Source organism: Pelodiscus sinensis, chromosome 1 (assembly GCF_052426305.1).
Source record: "Pelodiscus sinensis isolate ZL-2025 chromosome 1, ASM5242630v1, whole genome shotgun sequence".
In the NCBI taxonomy this organism is placed as follows: domain Eukaryota; kingdom Metazoa; phylum Chordata; order Testudines; family Trionychidae; genus Pelodiscus; species Pelodiscus sinensis.
The window spans coordinates 194,896,426-194,917,897 of NC_143052.1; the positions used below are offsets into that span (position 1 = coordinate 194,896,426).

At 43.3% G+C, this 21,472-nt stretch overlaps 1 protein-coding gene across 5 annotated transcripts in view; it reads right to left on the minus strand.

Moving 5' to 3' along the window:
* Window positions 1-9,747: 9,747 nt before the first annotated feature.
* PRDM15 (PR/SET domain 15) overlaps window positions 9,748-21,472 on the minus strand; it is a 47,731-nt gene continuing 36,006 nt past the window's right edge. For all 5 annotated transcript variants that reach the window (XM_075912181.2, XM_075912168.2, XM_006130526.5 and 2 more), the window contains exons 14-24: window positions 21,166-21,297; window positions 19,626-19,760; window positions 17,994-18,157; window positions 17,273-17,352; window positions 16,230-16,349; window positions 15,437-15,568; window positions 14,707-14,790; window positions 13,678-13,853; window positions 12,443-12,523; window positions 10,895-11,104; window positions 9,748-10,451 (exon numbers count right to left, since the gene is read on the minus strand). In XM_075912181.2, coding sequence (XP_075768296.1) covers window positions 9,975-10,451; window positions 10,895-11,104; window positions 12,443-12,523; window positions 13,678-13,853; window positions 14,707-14,790; window positions 15,437-15,568; window positions 16,230-16,349; window positions 17,273-17,352; window positions 17,994-18,157; window positions 19,626-19,760; window positions 21,166-21,297 — 1,791 coding nt within the window. In that variant the 3' untranslated portion in view covers window positions 9,748-9,974. The remainder of the gene's footprint in view (window positions 10,452-10,894; window positions 11,105-12,442; window positions 12,524-13,677; window positions 13,854-14,706; window positions 14,791-15,436; window positions 15,569-16,229; window positions 16,350-17,272; window positions 17,353-17,993; window positions 18,158-19,625; window positions 19,761-21,165; window positions 21,298-21,472) is intronic.

Consider the following 21,472-nt stretch of genomic DNA (forward strand, 5'->3'; position numbering starts at 1 on the left):
TACCTAATTAGAAAATACCGGACATTTTATATGTCCGATATTTTCTCAATTTGTTTCCCAGTCAGAACCCTCAAATATGGGACTGTCCAGTACAAAACTGGACACCTGGCAACCCTACCCCTCCTTGCACCCTCCCTCCTAGCCAGATACCCTCCCGCCAATCTGCTCCTGCTCCCGCCTCCTAGAGTGCCAACTAAAGTAAAAAGTTTGGGAAACCCCGGTCTAGCCAGCTTTCTATCCATCTTACAGTCCATTTATTCAATCCATATTCCCTTAACTTACTGGCAAGAATATTGTGGGTGACCGTATCAAAAGCTTTGCTAAAGCTGGCACTGGGGGCTTTGGGAGGACCAGAAACAACTTATTTGAATATTCATTATTTGCTTAATGAATATGCAAACATGAATATGAATGTTACCGGTCCTCCAAAAGCTCATGAATGAATTTACTGGTCCCCGTGTCAAAAAATTTGGGAACCCTTGCCCTATGGTACCTTAATCCCTTTTTGATTTTGAATTATAGCTCTAATAGAGATTTTGCAGCTTGAGGCTTCTTTGTTTCAGTGTCCATGTGTCATAAGCTCCATTCAACTAAATAAATGTTTATCAATGGACTGCAGCACTCACTGACACGCCAAGATCAGCCACCTCCAACTTCTCCAAAAACACATCAGTTGTGTTGCCGTTCCATATATTGCATCTCACCCCAGGTACATGGCTATTGGGGGGAAGCTTAGTGAAAAAATCAGCAAAGAAATTATCTGATAAATGTGATAGTTATACACTGATCCAAGGAGATAAGTTGTGTACTCTGAATAATTTAGCTGAAACTTATTTTTGGAAAAACTTTCTAATACTTTTTGAGCTCAATCTCTTCTAAGGGGCCCTGTCAAGGAACTTCAATGTTTTTGCTTTTTGTTCTCCTATGATGAAGTGCTTCTTAGTATTTTGGGATTGGAGGAAGAATATTGAAAGATTGAGAGACCTTTCTTTTGATATGATTGCAGTAGATCAAATAAATGGTTGGTATGTAATCATTCATTACATGATCACACAGATACAAGCCTTTCCTTTTCCTCTATTGTGACCAGCTTGATTCTGCCCACATGCAATTCTGCCCACACTGTTTCTATGGCAGTGGTGGGCAACCTGCAGCTAGTGGGCTGCATGTGGCCTGCAAGACATTTTGTTTTCCGTTGTCCACACGCAAGGTTGCCAGATTCTGCTGGTTTCCACCTGCGTAGTTTTTTCCTACTTGTATTACTAATGTGACACACGTAAAACAAAAGTGCATGAAATAAGGTGTTTGCGGATTGCACATAACACTGACTGAGAGCCGTGCACTCCTTCTTTATCCATTTAAACCACCGCTATAGTTCAATCGGCACATCCTGCAAATTCTAAGCACGCAAGCACAGTAAGCAAAACTACCCTATCCCAAGAGATCATCTGGGTTATGACCATCTTGAGGCCTACTGAGATGGAGGACCTTTCATGCAGCCCTCTCACTAGCTTAGGTTGCCCACTGATGTTCTATGGTCATGCTAACATCTGGAGGAAAGAAGCTGTCTCATTGGTTTTCATAAAATCTGTCTCATAGGGCATGCTCTCTATTGCAAATGATATAAAATCAACATTTCAACATTAGCAAGGAAATGCACAAACTTCATTAGGAATGAGTTGATCTTGAAAGCATATAGCGATAGCGCCTATCCTGTCCCACTGCAAATGTATTCTAGTGCTTCTGCCTTAAAAATCCTCAAATCTTAAAATCAGTTAAGGGATGAAGCCACTTTCCTCATTATTTATATTGCAGAAGCATTCAGAGGCACTAATCTACTAGGCTTGGGAAAAATGAAAGAAACAATACACACTCATGCCACATACTCTTTTCACTTACTGCCACCTGATGAACTTACACCTTCCAGCCAAAACTTCAGTTTGCATAAAAACGTACAAAGTTGAAAACATATTACTAGGAAAACAGGGGGAAAAAAAACAAGCCCCAAACATTTCTGTACCAAGAGGTCTATTTTCAGTGTGATATGGCTCTAATATATGTAGTACACTTTTTTAAAAGCAATACAAATGTTTGTTAGTTAATTTAGGTAACATGTACCAGTTAACTTTTACACCACCATCAACACATTTCATAATTCCATAATGTTTTTTTCTCAGCCACAGGTTTTTTTTTTTGCCAGTGCTCTATAGATATAAAACACTTTCAAACAGCACAACACACTAGTTCCAACATAAACAAATTACCCTTGGGAATAGAACCCAATCAAGTTAGAATGGACAGCCAGGGTCATCTAGTCCAGGGGTTCTCAAATTTTTCTCATGGCATCAGGATGTGACCACCAACTCTTGCTGGTGAACACGGTCAATTTCCTAAAATACTTAAACTTTAGGAAAAGAAAATATGTACATATATGTCCAAGTCACTGTAATTTATTTCGTAAGGTTTTTTATGAAGACTCAATAATAAAAACATACAGTTGTGTCTATTCTTTACAGAATCTAAACAGAAGAGAAACACAAATAAGGTGCTTTGCATGTTCTTGTCTTTTTTGTTAGCTCTTTACGTTTTTTGGTTGCTTTTTAATTTTAGATTTAAGTGTAGTAAGTCTGGTGGTGTGAAATCCCAGGTAGCTACTAAGTTTGCTGTGAAAAGTGATATTAACAAACATATATTTCACAGCAGACTTGTTCAGCCCTGGCAAGCCTGGGGACAAGCTAAGTACTGGAGAGGGACGGAGTGTGGGGCAAGGGTCAATAAATCTCACAAAGCTGAAGTCAGGGGTCAGACAAGGCAGTGAAGACCAGCGGTACCTGGGGTAAGACCAGGGCCAGAGCCCACCACTGTGTGGCTGAAAGCCCTGGGCCAGAGAAAGCAGCAAAACACAGGGGTGATGAGGGGAGGGGTGCTGAGCCTGGAGCCTTGTGACCAGGGGAGGGGACAGGTGGAGCCTAGAGACAGAATTCAAAGGCCTGCGGAGTAGTTTGGGGTTGGGGACAGAGCTCATTTCTGCATGGCTGAAGCCTGCTGCCTGAGGATCCAGGGCTGAAACCTGATAGCACTGATCCTGGAAGGTAAGGAACTCTTTGGCTGCCTGCTCCTCCAGCCTCTGTGTCCGCAAAGGGGGGAACAAGGCCCAACCTCTAATGGTGAATGGCGGACAGAGGAGAGGCTGCTCCGTTGCCACCTCTCCCAGTCATCACCCAGGAGGGCATGGCTGCAAGAGAAGCCCCTAATAGTTAACCATGGGCACCACGGTGGCCACATTTGAGAAATGCTCATCTAGTCTAAATCTTTAGTTCTAATTAAATAGAATGTTATTTTTTCTTTATCTAACATTGTTATTTTTTTCAGAGTGAATAATGTAGGTTGCGTGGGACAGTGTAATATGCATGGGGCAATTGTAACTGAAAAAAGAATACATGGTTATTAATTTTATATTCTGTTGTGAGCCCCTTGTGTCAGGGACTTCCTTTGTTGAATATTTGGGCAGAGCTTGCCACAGTGGGATCCCACTCTTATTTCAGGCCATTAGACAATGCTACAATACAAATAACTAATTACCAAAGTGGTTGTACATCCTTCAATTCTTCATTTCCAGGCATTCATACTCCTGAGGGATTTTTTCTTATTTCTCAATAGAATAAATCATTCTCCAGGATGAGGTAGATGTTGCTGACACATACTTTCAAGTGTAACTCATTTCTCATCACATCTTTGTGTACAAATTGAATTGTCAATAATGTTAGGCACAGATAGGCTTTTCATTAACACCAGTCTGTCTCCACTGTGAAGTGCAGCAATATCAAAGAAGATCCCTCTGAGCAAGTTTGAGTGCCTCTGTAATGCAGCAAAGGAACTTTTTTCTTCACCCATTTCTTATTGGGAAGATTTGCCTTTCAGATGGCCAACAGCAGAGAGCAATTTTTACTGTTCACTGCTTTTTGACAACAGCAGTGCTTTGTCTTTTGTGTGGGAGGATACCATCGTCATTTTCAGATGCAATCAGTCAGACTGCACCCTGGCACAAACAGAAGATATGGAGGATACAGCTTATCAGGCATTGGAAATGGCAGTCTTAGCATAGATGGGTATATCTGCCCTTCATTTCCCCTATATCCAGGTAGGCCTATATTCATTGGCTCAGTCTGCCTCCTTGTGGCAGTACACATAAATATATTAGACATTGCACTTTATGACTTCATGACAGCCAGTGCATGGCCATGGGATTTGGAAATTTTACAAGCAGAATCCACACACTAGTTCTCCCATGCAGAAAAATAAGGAGATGAAAAGGTATATGGAACTAAGTCAGACCAGCCGTTAACATGTAAATATCCACCAAGTACACCGAGTGAAATACAAAAGCTATATAAAAAATTACTCTCTCAAATGTTTATTACATGATGAAAGAAGACTAATTGGTAAATTCACATCCTGAACTTGATCAAAGGGGACCAATTGCTCTTCAGGCCTATTAGATAAAAGCAATACTGAAAGAGCAATTTTGACAAAATTAAATAAATTTTATCACATTATGGTTTCAGCTCATAACTGGTTTGATTTAAACTTACATTTACTAGAAGACCATAAAGGTTTTTATAAATATTAGACTGGCTATTTGCTTCAGGTAGCACTGACATGTTTTACTGATAAAAGATTTTTCCATCACTACAATGGAAATATTTCATGAAAAAGATGGGTTACTCACCTCTCATAACTGTTATTCTTCAAGATATGTTGTTCACATCCATTGTAAATCAGTTGTGTGTGTGTTGCATGCACAGATACCGGAAACTTTCCTCCCCAGCAGCTCCCTTTGGGACAGCCATGGAGCTCCTGGAGCAGCGTCTTCATGGCACACTGTATATCATCCTGCCAACCCGACACTCCCCCCCCCCCCCCCGGTTCCTTCTTGCCAACTACTCCAATGGGGGTGGGATGGGGTGGATGGATATTAGAATGGATATGAATATCACATCTCGAAGAACAACAGTTACAAGAGGTGAATAACTATTTTTTCCCCTTCGAGTGCTTGTTCATGTTGATTCCAATGAGGTGATTCCCAAGATCCCCATCCCGCCCTGACAGTGGAATTGGAGTTAAGGAATGACTGATTGGAGGACTGCTCTGCCAACTGCTGCATCATCTCTGACTTGCTGGCTGATGGCATAGTGAATGGTAAATGTGTACACTGAGAACCAGGTTGCCACTCTGAAGATCTTTTGGATGGGATCTATGCCAGGAAGGCAGCTGAGGAGGCATGCACTCTTGTTGAATGTGCTGTGATCGTTTGAGCTGGAACCTTAGCAGAGATCCAAGACGAGATGCGTTACAATGAGACTGGGAGACCTTTCATTTGGGCTGCTGCCACTTCATTTTCTGAGTGATTTTGTGCACTCGATGTAGAAAGCTAGCACTTCTCAGACATCCAGAGAGCGAAGCCTCTGCTGACATGCGTTAGTGTATGGTTTCAGGTAGAATACTGGCAGAAAAATGTCCTGTCCCATATGGAATGGAGATACAACCTTAAGCAATAAGGCTGTACCTTGTCTTTATGAAAGATGGCGTATAGAGGTTCACAAGTCAGAGCTTTCAATTTGTACAACCTCCTGGTTGATGTAATGTCCACTAGAAACGCCACCTTCCATGAGAGATATATGAAGGAAGCATGTGGCCAGGGGCTTGAAGGGTAGACCCATGATCTTAGAGAGGACTAGGCAGAGATCCTAGGTAGGTATAGGTCGTCGTGAATGTGGGCATAGCTACTCTAGGGCTTTGAGGAAGTGCACTACCATGCGATTGATGAATACTGAGCACCCCAGCTCCCAGGGGTGGAATGCTAGATGGCCCCTTAGGTGCACCTTGATAGATGATCCCACCGGGCCCTGCTGCTTTAAGTGGAGCAGGTATTCTAGAACGAATGGTATGGACGCCTGGAGCGGAGGTAGGCGACACTGCTCACACCAGCATTGAGAACCTCTTTTATTTAGCAAGGTAAGTGGCTCTGGTGGAAGGTTTCCCCCTGCCAAGAAGGACTTCCCTCACTGACTGAGAGCATTGGCACTCCAAGGGGTTTACCCATGAAGCATCTGTGATCAGGCTTGGAATTGGGAATCGGCAGCACTTCTTTTGCCTGTTTTGAGTCCAGTGCTATCACTGAATTCTGTTCTCAAGGCTGATATGTGGGTGGATTTCCCCAGGTTTAAGATGAGCTCCATTCTGGGGAAAGTATCTCTGAGTAGCTGTACTTAGAATTCTTCCTGCTCTCTGGAGCATCCCCACAGCAACCAGTCATCTAGGTAGGGATACGCCTGAACTCACGTCTGGCAGAGAAAGGCTGCTGCCACCAATATGCGCTTGGTGAACATATGAGAGGGAGAGTGTTGACAGACCAAGCTAGGAGCACAGTGAACTGATAATGTTTCTGATTGATTACAAATCTGAGGAAGCATCTCTGTGATGGCAGAATGACTCTATGGAAGTACGTGTCCTTCATGTCAAAGGCAGCGTACCAGTCTCAGATCCAAGGAAGGTATGATGTTGTTCAGGGAGATCATGCAGAACTTCAGCTTTACACGAACTGATTGAGTTCTCACAAATCACGTATGGGTCTGAGACACCCCTTTGCTTTGGGGATGAGGAAATACTGGGAGTAAAATCCCTTGCCTCTTAAGCTCCCAAGGAACCTCCTCCACTGCTCCTATGGCAAGGAGTGATTGCACCTCCGGTGTAAGCAACTGCTTGTGAGAAATGTCCCCAAAAGGACAGGGAAAGGTGATAGGAGGGTGAGGAAGAAGGGAACTGGAGAAAATATCCAACTTCCACCGAGCAAAGAATCCAGTAGTCTCAAGTGATGAGGGCCCAATGCACAGTAGAAGTGAGATAGATGATTAAAAAAAACAAAGCCATGGGGAAGGATCTGGTGGTGGGTCTGGTATGCCATTCTCGAGTGCACCTTTAAATGCCTTGTTTGGCACCCAATGACTTGGTCAGACCCTGTGGCTTTCCTGAAGGCTGGCCCCCAGGCCTGCACCAGGTGTTTCTACACTTCCTGTGGTAGAAGTCCTGTTTTTTACAAGGCTGATATTGCTGCTGCTGCAGCTGGGGCTTTAACTGCTTGTGCTGAATCCCAAGTACATGCATCCCCAGCGATTTCAGAGCCTTAAGTCTATGCAGCCTTCAGTCTGTTTGATCCAAAAACAACCCTCCTCCTTCGAATGAAAGGTCCTGGAGGGTCTGTCAGACCTCATGGGGCAACTCAGATGCCTGAAGCCACAAGGTTCTTCTCATAATCACTCTCAAGGAAATAGTTCTCATGGCTGAGTCTGCAGAGTCTAGGGACGCTTGTAGCTAGGTCCTCACCACTATTTTCCCTTCTTTGACTAAGGCTGAGCACTCTGCTCTCAATTCAACCTGGAACAGCTCAATAAATTTGCTCTCTGAAGACCAAGAATTATACCTATTGATTACCTACCCTCTGCTGGAGGCAACCCATGACACAGACCTTCCTTCTGAAAAGATCCATGCGCTTAACATCCTTGGATTTGGGCACTGGACCTGCTGGCCTTTGCACTACTTTTTGTTCCCTGCCAAAATGACTATGGAGCTAGGATGTGGATGGAAGAAGAGATACTCATATCCCTTGGAAGGGATGAAGTATTTCCTCTCAGCTCCCCTGGCACTGGGCGGGATGGAGGCTGATAACTCCCAAAAGGTTTTGTTGTGTTCTGAATAGACTTAAGCAGAGGCAACGCAACCCTGATCAGCCCCCTCTGGGGCTAAAATGTTAATCATGGGGTCTTCTGCCTCAACTTCCTCACCCTGTAGGCCCATACTTTGGGCAATTCGGCAAAGGTCCCAGTGGGCCTTGTGATTGATGGGTGGGGCCCTGCTGCCGATGCTCCTGCCATCAAGTGAGGTACAGAAGGTGTCAAGCAGTGGCATAGGGGCCTCCTGAGGCTCAGACTCTACTGGCTGCTGCTGGGGCGGGACTCTCTCTGTATTCTTCCTTGGCAGGAGGAGGTCCAAAAGGGCCAAAGGGGAGGGGATTGCCATTGAGGTTGCCAAGCTAGTGACATGTTCTTGTGGCATCTACTTGATATGTGATGAGATTGCCTAGAATAGCTGGAGTCTCTGACTCCAACAGTCCAGAGAGGGAAGACCAGGGCGATGCCAAGAGGACTCCAGCAATCAGCGCTGTGATTACCTGTCCAACAACTGGTGCTGATGACCAGTCAATGGGGACTAGTGCTGAGTGCGTGGCACCAGAAAGCAGAGTCTGTGCTCTAGAACATCTGTAGGTGGCAAGGTGGAATGCTACTGATGCATGCTCAGTGCCAGCAAAACAGGGCCACGATGCCTCAGGGCCAGGCGCACAGGATCTGAGCATAGTGCTGGGATGATGTTGAGCAAGATCAGTTCCGAGTATGGTTCCAGTGTGCCATTGAAGAGTGCTGGTATTGGAGGCTTGTCCCTGGTTACCGAGGGTTGGGCTAAGATAAGCTCTATCAGGTCCCTTCGCAACCTCAAAAGCATCTGGGTGGAAGGTTCTACTACTTCCACTTGGCACTGCCCTGTTAGAGAGACATTGGAGGCCAGACTCAATGGTGCTCTCTTTGGCACTGGATTCAACTGTCCTGACTCTTTTTGATGAGAAACCTGGTCTCTGAATGGGTGCCACATTATGTCCTTTATGAGGGAAGGGCCCTCTGTCTGGCTTCTGGCACTTATGTGCCACCGGAGATGTTGATCAGTCTTGTTTCTGTGCCATTGAATGGCAGTGCTGAGGGTCTCAAATAGTAGAGTCATTCTTCAGCATGGTGTCTTGGACAGAGGCTGGGGTCCTGTTCACTGAGGTGGTTGGTGCCGTACCCAGGTGATCCTGGGGAATGGGATAAAGTACAGATTCCATGAGCAGCTGTCTCAATTGGAATTCATGTTCTTTCTTGGTCCTTAGACCGAATGCTCTACGGATGTTACAGCATTCTGACTGTTGTTTTTCCCCAAGACAGTGTAGACAAGACTCATGAGTGAGGGTTAGAATAAAGTCTCTCACCCCTTACGGAACTTAAAACTAACTACAATTAGCTAACAAATAACTAAAACAGAGAATTAGAGCTGTTAAGGGAGCACTTGCTAAAAAAGCGAAATGCATTTCCAATGCTTCCATGGACAATAAGAAGAAACTGAAGGGGTGGGGGGTCTGGTTGGCAGGGTGAAATATAGAACACCATGAAGGTGCCACTCCAGGGGGTTCCACAGCTGACCTGATGGGAACTGCTAGAGGAAAAAGAGGTCCCAATGTCCAGGCACGTGGCATGCACACATGACTGCAATGGACATGAACAAGCACTCGATGAAGAATTGGGTACATTTTCTTTAACCCTGCAGACTTCTCCCCACTTTCAGCCCCAAACCCTAGCCCTTACTTAACCAGATATTCAATTAGATACAATACTGCTTAAGGATGAACAAAACAAAACAATCTTTTTTTGGGGGGAGAGGGCTCAATTAGATCTTTACATTTCAGTCTCTAGAAGGTGACAACCAGTGAATCCCAGCTCACTGTATACACTACTTCCATGCTTACCTCCAAATTGGAAAACAATTACATTTTATGGCTGAAGGGTTAATCATATTTACTTTTTGTGATTTCCCCTCTATTGAGATACAGTTGTTAAAACCCAGAACCATTACTGCACAAAACACACCGCCATATGGGAGTGCTGAGTTTAGAATGCAAATTCTGGATGGTGCTGTATTTAGAAATAGTAGGAGAATTTCAAGACCACAGTGTTGCAGGGTGCTATGCCAATTTTAGTTTACATTTCATTGTATAAACATTTTTTCATCTCTGTTTGGTAGCCAGCAAACAATTCACTTATAGTTTTCCAGTTTTTTTTTTTAAAAACTGTCTCATTGTCCAATCTATTTCAAGACTGTTCAAGTATAAATCAATAGCTGTACATCTGCTGTTGCTGCTCTGTTTGAACTTGCTGCTGTCCTGACTGCTGTTGTATTTGCTGTGATGGGGGCTGCAGGACATCGGTCTGAGGCACTGCCCTCCATGTCAATGGATGCTGCTCTGCAATCTGGTTCCCTAGAGGAGCAATGGAGTTCACCAGGGTTGTCAGGTTTATAAAATGGGCCACAGATTGGGGATTGGCTGCCTCGGGCTGCGGCTGGATCTGAATATCGTTTTGGCGATTGTGCAGCATGGCAGAACCACTGACAGTATCAAATGTCACAGTAAGAATTGAATTGTCGAGCTGTAACTGGCGTTCAGGAGTACTAAGGTGGCCCACAGCCACTGGCTGGAGGTTTGTAAATTGGGTTCCGGCTGCTGTGGTAATCGGGGTGACGGTAATATTTGTCAAACCAACAGAACTAGAAGGGGCTGTGACGTTTGGGTCGCCAAGGGTCACCACCACCTGTGGAAAAACAGAAATAAAACCTCAACCTTTTATTTGGCTCGCTGTAAAATAAAACAGGTTAGCTGGTTGCACACCATTCTGGTGCCTCTATTGCTGGCCATGGATAGCATGCAGAAGGAAATCAGAATGCTGCCGTAAGTATAAGAAAGCACCTAACAAGCTAGAGACAAATATAATATTAATAATGATTCACTGAATTAAGTTTGCAAGCATAGTTTCAGCTAGCTGGTGGAATTCAGCACGTTAAGAGGTGGTGGCACCAAAGACTTTAGTGGCAATGGAGGGGATTAAACAGGCCCCTCTTCCTCTCCTCATCTTTGTGTATCTTTTGGAATTGGGATTTCTACCTTCAGCGTTAAATCCCTTGCTCACTCACCTTTGCCTTTAGAGTTCCATCAGCATCAATCCCTGTGGCAATGTCTGTCCAAATGGAAACTCACCTGCTGAATACTTTGTACAGCTGAATTGGTTTCGTCTCCCACATTCCCTGTGAATTCAGCTTCTTTCTCTGTGTATTCACTGAAGGCAGGATCCTCAGGCACTTGCACTTCCTCCTCTTCGCCTGGCTTCTGCTTTCTCTTATGGCCACGTTTAGGAGCTTTCATCTGCCTGCTTTCGGGTAACTCTCCCTGTTCCAGGGTTAACTCAGGCTACAGGAGCAGAGTTCAGTACAACAGAATATCACTGCTCAAGTCATTTAGCTCAGCAAAGATCTGAGAGTTTGTCACCAGAGGTGGGTTTGCTGACCATCCTCGGGGAAGACTACATGAAAATCTGGCATATACCAGATTGGAGGGAATGGTTTAGTTCCCTGTGATTAACTCTTTACAATGTCAGTACCCCACACTAAACAACAAAGCAGAGAGGTTACTAGCATCTCTGTATAGTGTTCTTGCACTGCCCACCAACCATGCTGAACACAGTTCAGATACTGGCAAAGGACTTACCCTTGCTTATGGTAGGCACGCAATTGTGCTCCTTCAAACTTTAATCCCTCTCTGCAATGTCTTTCACACTCATTCCATGTTTATTTCTCACCTGGCCCACACCCTCTCTTCTCTTTTACTCTGTTTTTTTTTCTTGGTGTTTCTGCTGTTCCACTCACTGCACCATTGTTCAGTGCCTCTTTGAATTCCTCCCGTCTTCTGCTCGCTGAACATAAAAATTATCCCTCATCCTCACTTTGTTCCCCCTAGAGCTTTGACCATCCTGTCTCATACTACTCAAGCTCATTTGCTCCCTGTTCCTCTCTCTGAGCGCTTAACAACCCTCTTTCCACTTCCTTCTCCCACTCTTCTCTGAAGTCCTGGCTCAGCTGAAGTCAATAGGAGCTTTTTCTCTTGACTTCACTAAGGTCAGGGCTTCACTTGTTTTCCTTTTCAGAACCCTACATCTGATCTGAACACATTCTCCTCTTTGCTGTTCTCCCCGTTAACACACTTCTTCCGCAAGGCCCATAAAGCCCCAGCTCAAACCTGTCTTGTGATAGTCTCATCACCACAGGTCTGCCAGCCGTGAAAGCAGAGATCCTCTTTCTGATCTTTTCAACACAGAGCCAAACACACTGGCAGTACTGATTGGCTTAATAATAATGCTTGTTAACTCTTCCCACTTTCTGCTCCATTTTTTTTGCATTTACTCTCTGGCTTCTTTCATGATTTCTATAAACAGAATGTAAACACAATCCCCACTGGAGTGTCTAGGCACTACTGTAATAATAAGCTACAGTGTTTGAGCGAAGTTTTCAAACCTGTTTTTCCAACTTCAGAAAGACATTTGTTCATCCTCAATTAAGAATAAGCCTGTGACAAATGCAAAACATTTGCCCATAGTGCAACCAAGATCCTGAATCCAACTCCTGCATTCATAAACATGTTTCAACTGTATCTAGGATAGCTCACCAGACATTCAGCGCCATGGAACCAGCATGTGAACTGCAAGGTCCCAAAGCCTCAGAAGAAATGAGGACTCTGTTAGGATTAGTTTACCTGAACAATCCCAATAGATGAGGCATCAATGGTGGTAGCTTCTGGGAGCTGCTCTAAATCGTCAATTCGAACTGAAAGAACCTACAGATAAACAGATTCTGGTCAGCTTGCTAAATTATGGTCAGTACAGCGCATATAATAGCAATGGAGGTAGCCACTGACAAATAACACAGTACAAGATCAGGCAGCCCAACTCATTTTAACTGATTTGGTTAATCAAACATAATGGGTTTAATGTGTTTCACTTTTATTGATGATAATCTTATCTTATAATCTTCCTTCCTCTCATTGAAATCACAGCAACCAATTCCATACCATTTAAATGTAATAAAATCTCACTGGCATAAATCTTTTTATGGAAAAAAATAAGCACAATATACGGGACCTATTTTGCAACAGAAACAAAGTGACCACACAGTTTGAAATTTAGTTTAAACATAATAGCTGCTACAGTCCATATTTTTTCCTTACTTTCTAGGCAGATGATAACTCATTAAAACTGAAGAATTTCAGGAGAAAACAAACCATCCTTTTTCTGCCCTGATGCCTCAGTGAGCAACAAAAATTGCAGCGCCCATAAACTATAGGTCTCTGAGTGCAGTGTGTTCCACTGTATGCAACAAGATCTCTAAATCTCAGTTCACGGAGGACCAGAAACAACCAGCTCTTCACATTTCAGGAACTTTATTATGCAGCTTGGTTTTAATACAAGAGAAAGAGCCTTGTTTTGCCTCTTATTTTGTTTCCCAGCCTTCACAGGGAAACAACAGAGATCAAGGGAAAACAACAATAATGATCTGTGGTTTCTAAATTAAGAGGAGCAGGTCATGTTTGAGCTAGACTAAAGAATTCTAAGGGAAGACATGATAGCTGTCAATAAACATGTGAAAAGGCTGCTTTAAAAGGAAAAGAAATCAATCATCCACACCTGTTGATAAGGACAAACTAGAAAAATACAGTTAAGATGCAGCAGAAAAAAACCCCACAGTTGAATTAATAGTAAAAAGGCACTATTAAATGTTTATGAATCAGCTATTAGAAGGAACATAGAGGGGCAAGGTGGTTGTGGAATTGCCATTAATGCAGAAAAATCAAGCTCAGCACAGACATTTGGTCTAGAAACAACCAAGATAAATCCTGCCAGAATGCAAGAAGGAGTAACTAGATGTTCCACTTGAAGTCACAGCTAAATCAAGTCAATTTATAAGCCACAATCCATCTGCCATAGATCTCACCTCTGGATGTTTGCGCCTCATGTGTCGACTCATTGAAGCTCTGGTAGAAACCTTTGTTCCACAGAGCTGGCAACTCTGAGCTTCTACTTTATCGTGAGTTAACTGGATGTGCTTCTGAAGCATGTAATCGGTTACATACTTCTTATCACAAACTGAACATGTCCATTGTTTCCCCACTGGTGGCAAATAAAATGAAAGGAGTTAGCAGATACCCCTAAAGGTGAATATTAGAATAATGGATTAAGAACCATTTTTTAAAAAAGATTTAGGGCTGTCAATTTATCTGTATTAATGCCTGCAATTAACACAGGGCAGGATTAATGCGTTAAAAAAATTAACACGTTAATTGAAAGAGTTAATGCTGCGCTGCCCCTTTGAAGTGCAGTTCCAGTGCTTCAAAGGGACAGCGTGCTAGGGGCCTGGGAGCAGCTGGAGTCCCCAGCTGACCTGGGGCTCTGTGCAACACTGCCCCTTTGAAGCACTGGAGCAGCACTTTAAAGGGGCAGCAGAATGCGGAGCCAAGGATCAGTGGGCACTCCAGCTGACCCCAGCTCTGCGTTCCGCTGCCCCCTGAAGTGCCGCTCCGGCGCTTCAAAGGGGCAGCACTGCACAGTGCCCGGGGCACTGCATGAACTCCAGCTCACCCTGGGCTCCCGCAGTGCTGCCCCTTGGAAACGCCAGGGTGGCTTTTCCAAGGAGCAGTGCTGCATGGAGCCAGGGTCAGCTGGGGATTCCAGCTGATCCTGGGCTCCTGTGGTGCTGCCGTTTTGAAACGCCACTGCTGAATTTCAAAGAGCCAGCTGCACTGAGCCTGGGTTCAACTGAGGATTCCAGCTGATTCCAGGCTTCTGCAGCGCTGCCCCTTTGAAACGCTGCTGCAACATTTCAAAGCGGCAGCACACACAATTAATCACAATTCATTTTTTTAATCGCTTGACAGCCCTAAAAAAACTACATGGACTGACTCAGCATTGTCTGAAACAGAACATTAAACTGCTGTCTTCCGACGCACTGCATGAGAGCACTAACCTGTATGAATCAGTTTATGGGTCTCCATTGTATTTCTCTCACTAAACGTCTTCCCACAGAGCTCACACATGAAATCTTTGATCCCTGTATGGAGAGATTACATTGAACACTAGAGTGATAACAGATTAAGGTATCTGGTACATTTGTGTATCTTAGAAAAAATCAGTTTCACTAGTAACTTTTATCATAGTTTACAAAGGTACTGTAGGAAATGCAGATGCTAACGGCAGCTGGTGCAGTGGATGAGAAATGTGTCTCTAGGGATCAGAGTTGAAACACTAATTCAAAACAAAAAGAATATCCTAGACTCAATGGTCTATGTTAAAAAAACAGCAACAGTGGGCAGGTCTCTGCTCATGAGAAGCCCAAGTCTTCACATTCTAGCTTGCCAGGCATATTAGCAGAACCCTGAGCCTGTGAAAGAGCACTTCAAGTGATAATGAAGCCATTTAACAAGCATTGGCCGACCCTAGGTATATATTGTCAGATTCTGAATTTACTATATATTAGTTGACAGGGCCTCAGTTTAAAATGTACTTTATGATCTTTAGCAACACACCAATGAAATATCTTCAGAGACAATCATGTCTCTAAAAAATAGCCATCACCCCACCCCACCCCACCCCTGCACTGTCAGTGGGCATAAGGCAACAGGCCCTGCTTCCAAAACAACCATTTAACTGATTAAGTGGGACTTCTGCAGGAAGACCAACCCTCTTGGTTGCTTCACCTGTGTGCCTTTTGTAATGCTTCAGCATGTTGACTTTCTGCGCGAATTTCCGATGGCATTCCTTGCATTCATATTCCTTAATCCCTTTGTGAAGTTTCATGTGGTGACGCAGAGCATGTTTTGTCTTCATTCCTGCAAGCCATGAAGATGTAGCTGAAAACATGGTAGGAAAACTTATCCACATCACCTCCCACCCCAGAGTGATGAGCATGTTTCAAGCAGATGATCCTAACTTCATCCATAGCAGATGTTTACAAATGCCCATAGCTGAGCTAGAAACATTCTTTAAATAGTGGATTTTTTTTTTTTAATCCAAACAATCAATGAAAAACATTTAAACAATAATTAAGGAAAGTAAGAGAAAAGCACAAAGAAGTGAATCTGACAAGCATTCTAAGGCACCATATTAATGTCATGCAGCATTTCCAATTCAAGTTTGCTCAAGTAGCAGTTAGAATAAACATTTTTTGCTGTCTCATGAATGCTCCACCCAGAAAGCAGAGTCAAACTGTGTTCTCTCTCTTTTATGGGATGCAAATACTATGGAAGTCAGACAGGTAAGCATTCCTGAAACAAGCAGCAAGACAGGAGTCAGGTTTGTTTGCTGCAGGCCAGGAAACTGAGGGATGTAAAATTAAGGCGGGCCCCTAACATCCTGATCAGCATGGTTTCCTATTCAAAATACAAGACTCCTATTACTTTGAGAACTTCTCTGATATTTAATGAAACTATTAGTTTTAATATGGGAAATGCAACTTAACCAAAATGTCTAATTCAAAGGCAATATCTGTACCTTTCCCACATTCCGCACACAGGTATTCTCGGATGTTGTCATGGACTCTCATGTGCTCTTTTAACATGTCCTTTCTAGCAAATGACTTTCCACACTGCTCACACGCATGACTTTTTACACCTTCAAAAAAAAAAAAAAGTTATTGCAATATAAACCAAATCCCTAAAGGGAAATGAGTGTGTTGCTAAAAGCTGACAAACTTTTGGGAATAGATTCACTGAGCAATAATTCAACTGTCTCCTGAATAGCTCCCCTCATACAAACTGTATCCCAAACTGAATTCTGAGAAATAGGCAAGGAAGAGAAGAGAGATTTTCATCTGAGTTTTGAAACAAGACTCAAGGAGGGAGGGAGAGGGAGAGGGGGAGAGAGAGAAGAAAGCTGCAGAGAAGAGTCGGATGATGTACCATAGAGACTTATGCTTCTGTGTCAACAGTGCTGAGATCGTGTAATGGGGCAGAAGAGTGAACAGTGCTAAGTAAGGAGGTGGGGAGACAAGGAACAAAAGACTGAAGACTGTTAAATACCAAGAAGCCCTGTGTTGAACAGCAGCATTCTGAAATGCTCAGTGGGGAGCCAGAAAACTCATTCAAGGATGGAGGGATGTAGCTGTGTCCTCTCCACCTCAGAGGAGATGGGAGCAGCCTTCTACACATGCTGGAGTAAGGAACTGCCACTCTGGGATGCCAAAGAGATGTAAGGAACTGCAGTTCTCAAAGTGAGAAGAAATAAATGCCTGGATGAGAATTTCAGCATGGATAAGTAGACACACAACATTTTTACTGGAGGAAAGCTAAATTATATAAATCAGGAACTGTCCTAAATCATGCTCTGCTATCATTCGCCCTCACGAATTTAGAATACATACACACTTTACCAAATTGTCCTACCATACACCCATCTAAATAGTAATAAGTGTATGGGCTCTTACTGTACACTACCATAACCAGTTTCTTCTTGACAAGTAAAAGTATGGCTTCAGAAGGCATCCCGAAAAGGAAATCTTTCATATTAATAATAAAGAAACAACAACATTTTGTTACCTGTGTGTATAAGTTTATGTCGTTCCAGATTCCCGATGCTGTTAAAAATCCTACCACAAATTTCACATGGGTGGATGTATCTGAAACAGCAAAGAAAGCAGATGCTGCCATTCTCTTTGTGATGGGACTATGTTTTCAGTAATCTCAATCAGCAACTGAAATTTGTTTGAAAAGATTATTACTGGAAGGTTTTTTTTGAAATATAAGTAAGTGTGTGGTAAAATAGGCTTAAATAAAGTAAGCCTTAAAATACATACAAGTGCATCAGAAAGTAAGTATGGCCAGGCAGTATTGCACTCTCAAATTATGGTGTGGTTTTTTTTATTTGATTACAAATATTTACTTTAAAACTCCAGAACTATTATCTGCCTATTTGTGTCCCTGCTACATATGACATGACATGTTGCTAGTCAGTGGCATATTTTAGCTCTTTAGTAAATGAGAACCTGATCTTGTAGCCCATAATGAGGCAAGAGTTCCCAATGGGACATAAGAACCTTGACTGTATAAACCTGAAATAATGTCAGAAAACATCAGCTACTCATATCATCAAAGGAACTGAAGAGATTTCTCCTGGTACCTTGACATTAAAGAGAAAAGCCAAGAATTTCAATGTGTACGTGTCTTTCTCTCACTAATCAAGCACCCCTATTTGCCACAACCACCAAGATCTTAAAAAAAGTAGTTGTTCACACAGTATTAGTCAGACATGTCATCTTACTTCTGCACGTTGGGATCAGGCAGGTTCTCCCGGTGAATGACCATGTGAGCGTGGTAAGTTGCCTTCAAGGCGAATCGTCGATTACAGATGCTACAACCATAGCCTTTCTCCTTGTGAACTTCCATGATGTGTTTTAGATACTCCTTCCCTCTGCCAAAGGTTAGCTGTGGAATGAACCAATTGTGAATGCATGGGAAAAAAGTCTCTCAGGAAACAGTAACCAGTTAATGTAGTACTGGTATCTATAACACAAACAGCCAATAATCAAAAATACTATCTGACAAAGCATACAGGGAAATCTATATTCCTTCCTGGATCATGTTTTATCACTGAAAGTATTAAGCACCCCCTCAGACCATCAGAACAAATGTTCCCTGTAAAGTAAACCTATAAAGGACACCCACAACTAGTCTTTCCATATGGGAACGTAATTTGGGTTACTAGTTCAGGCTAGTGCTCCCTTGCAGGTAGGGGCTGGGAATGCTGAAGAGGCCATTCACTCAACCCCTGGAGATGAAATGTTTCACATCACTCAGCTAGAAATCCTCTGATTGTTTCTGGCCCTGAAGGGAGCTACAGCCAACCTCCCTTATCCATCAGTGCACCAGACCTGCAGGGACCTACATCTTTTGGACTCTTGGTATCTTCCTCATTTCACACGGGAAGCAGAAAGGAAAGAGAGAAGTTGTCTCCTTGTACAAAGGTCTTATTTTGCTGAGAGCTGTCAGCCCTGGTAATGGATGGTTCCATTTGCCTAAGCCTGCAGGGCTGTTTGGCACTAGAGCAGAGACAGAAACAGCTCTCTAACCTGAATTGGAGGAATACTCGTATTTTGAAGCCTACACTATCAGGTTGTCACAATTGGCCCAGCAAAATGGGCAGCCTGAAGAGTTATCACAAAGCACCTTTCCCAGGTGGTTCTCTTCCCAGCTCTTTCCATGGTTCTAAGCTGAAAGTGAGGAATGTCACTGCTGAGGTCACACTTCTTTATGATGGCTATTTGTAGGACCATAGCATTTAGAGTAGGGATGTGAAAGATTAACCAGTTTGGCTGGAGCACCTCCCTACCCACCATGGGTAGGGGCTGCTCTGGTGGCCCAGAGCAGCCCTTCTCTGTGGTGAGCCTGGGTGTGTCTTTTTGAGGTAAGCAATAATTCAGTCAGTTCAGCTGTCTCAAACAATCACCTCTTTCAGTGTTCAGGCAGTACAGTCTCTAGCTACTTTTCCCAGAATACCAGAGTCTTCAGGATGACCTTTCCACTTTGGCCATGCCATGCACACACTGCTTTCGACTTCCAAAAGCCCTGTCCTATGATGACCATCTCTTCCTCCCACAGTGGATGGCTGAGCCAAGTATACTCCAGAGATCAGGAATGCCATTCCATTAGCATTCGATGCCAGGGAAGAGTGTGGCATCTTCTCATTGCTACTAACTCTTGTTAATGTGGGAGTGCAGGACCAGGGTTAGGTTGTAGTCTTGAATCACCCAAAATTGTGCTGCTGCTAGACAATCAGATTGGTGCTCTCTCAGCTTATTTTCAATGTTCTTTGACATTTGGATTATATCAACTTTTTCTTTGACAGAAAAAACTACACACACACATTTAGTTGGAAAGGAGGATTTAAAGCTACCTGGCACCTTTTGCAGCTATACTTGTGAGGCTCAGAATCTGCACTTTCATCAGAGTTGTCATCATTCTCCTCAGATGAGATTCCGATTTTACCAATGAACTCTTCCCTCTGGTGATCATCCATTAGTGCAATGTCCTACACAGAGTGGAGAAGGAGATTTCATCTTATTTAGATCTAATATTAAAAAGTTACAGCCTCAACCCTTCCCACATTGATTAATATACAAAACCAGCAATAATAATGTGAGTCAAAATATTCTCCGATATAATAAAGTCCCTGCCAAAGATACGCTTATTATTTGAATATTAGTGAAAATAGGGACTAAATTGCCGCAGTGTTAAATACATTCTGTGTTAAAGAAGTTGCACCATTCCATTTAACCACTCGAGTCTTAACTGCATTCCAGACAGTTCAACAGCCACAGGCAAGTCATATCCCCCAAGCGGATCCTATAAAGCTCCAGGGACTCAGAGAGACTATTTCAGGCATGCCTCCCCTTCCTTTCATAATTGCTTAACAGCCCTGTAGCAACTATAGCAATTGCTTATATGGAAAAGAAACATCAAGAAAATACTCAGTATATTTTAGTTGCCTTTTAATGCTGCTTAGCAGCAAGCAACCAAAAGGAGGAGCAGCAGCACCATGCCTGCAGACCATCAGCAGATGTTCTGTGGATCAGTGTGACAACTGCCTTAATAATAATACTTCTATCCAACACTCACAGCATCTTTCACTGAGGAAGGAATCATACCAAAATTCACTTAATGAACTCAACACCCCAGAAAGGAGGCACATGCTCTCATTGCTTTAGGGGAGTGAACTGACACACTATGATTATGTTTCGGAGCCAGTCTGGGACCCAAACTAATCTGCCCCCCTGACTTCCTGTTATCATTAGACAACACCACTTCTATGTAACCTCTCCATTAATGTTTAAAGTGATGGCTTCCTAAATTCTTCTACTTCATAGACTTCTCTTGCCATCCACAGGGTTGAAGATAAGCTGAAAAGGTTTTACATTAAAAACAAAAACCAAAAAAAACCACCACACTTGTTTCTGAGATTCCAAAGGCCAAATTCTGGCTTGAACCAAGGAACGGATATAACAAATGCCTAAAGCAGGGGTGGGGAACCTTAGGCGTGGAGGGCTGCCTTTGGCCCCTAAGGCTCAGTACTGGGGAGCCCATGCTAGTGCTCCAGACACCCACCTGCAGGGCTGAAGCACACAATACCTACTAGCCTAGGCCCCCCTAGGCTCTGATGTGCAAGGGGAACGTGGGGAGCAGCTTTCTCCTTCTCAGTCAGGGGCTTCTCACTTTGCTTCTCACTTGTGTGCAGCCCCTGACTGATTTTTCTATGGGTCAGTGGCCCCCGACCCAAAAAAGGTTGCCCACCCTGGCCTAACGATATGTACATACAGGGCAAAGCAATGCATGTAATCCCTCCTGTGGCCAGCATAATCATACCATCTTAATAATTTCTAACAGGTTTCCAATAAAAATACAAGAGAATGCCAGGGCTCAGAATATTAACACAATACCTTAAAATGGACATGAATATGATCTCTAAGCACATCCACTCTGAAAAATTTACGTCCACAGATTTCACAGGTATATTTCTTGTCTCCGTGTGTGAGGAGGTGTTTGTTCATATTACTCCTGCATGAAAATACCTAGAATAGAAGAATTCTGAAGAATGTTTTTCATGTCATACTTGAGGAGGCATCTGAGCTGCTCATGTTCATAACTTAATTTGCAATTAGGTACAGGAGACATTTAACACTCTTCTACTTGTTCCTGAGCAAGGTAACCTATTGTCTGTTTCAGGCAAGAAAAAGCCCCCATCAT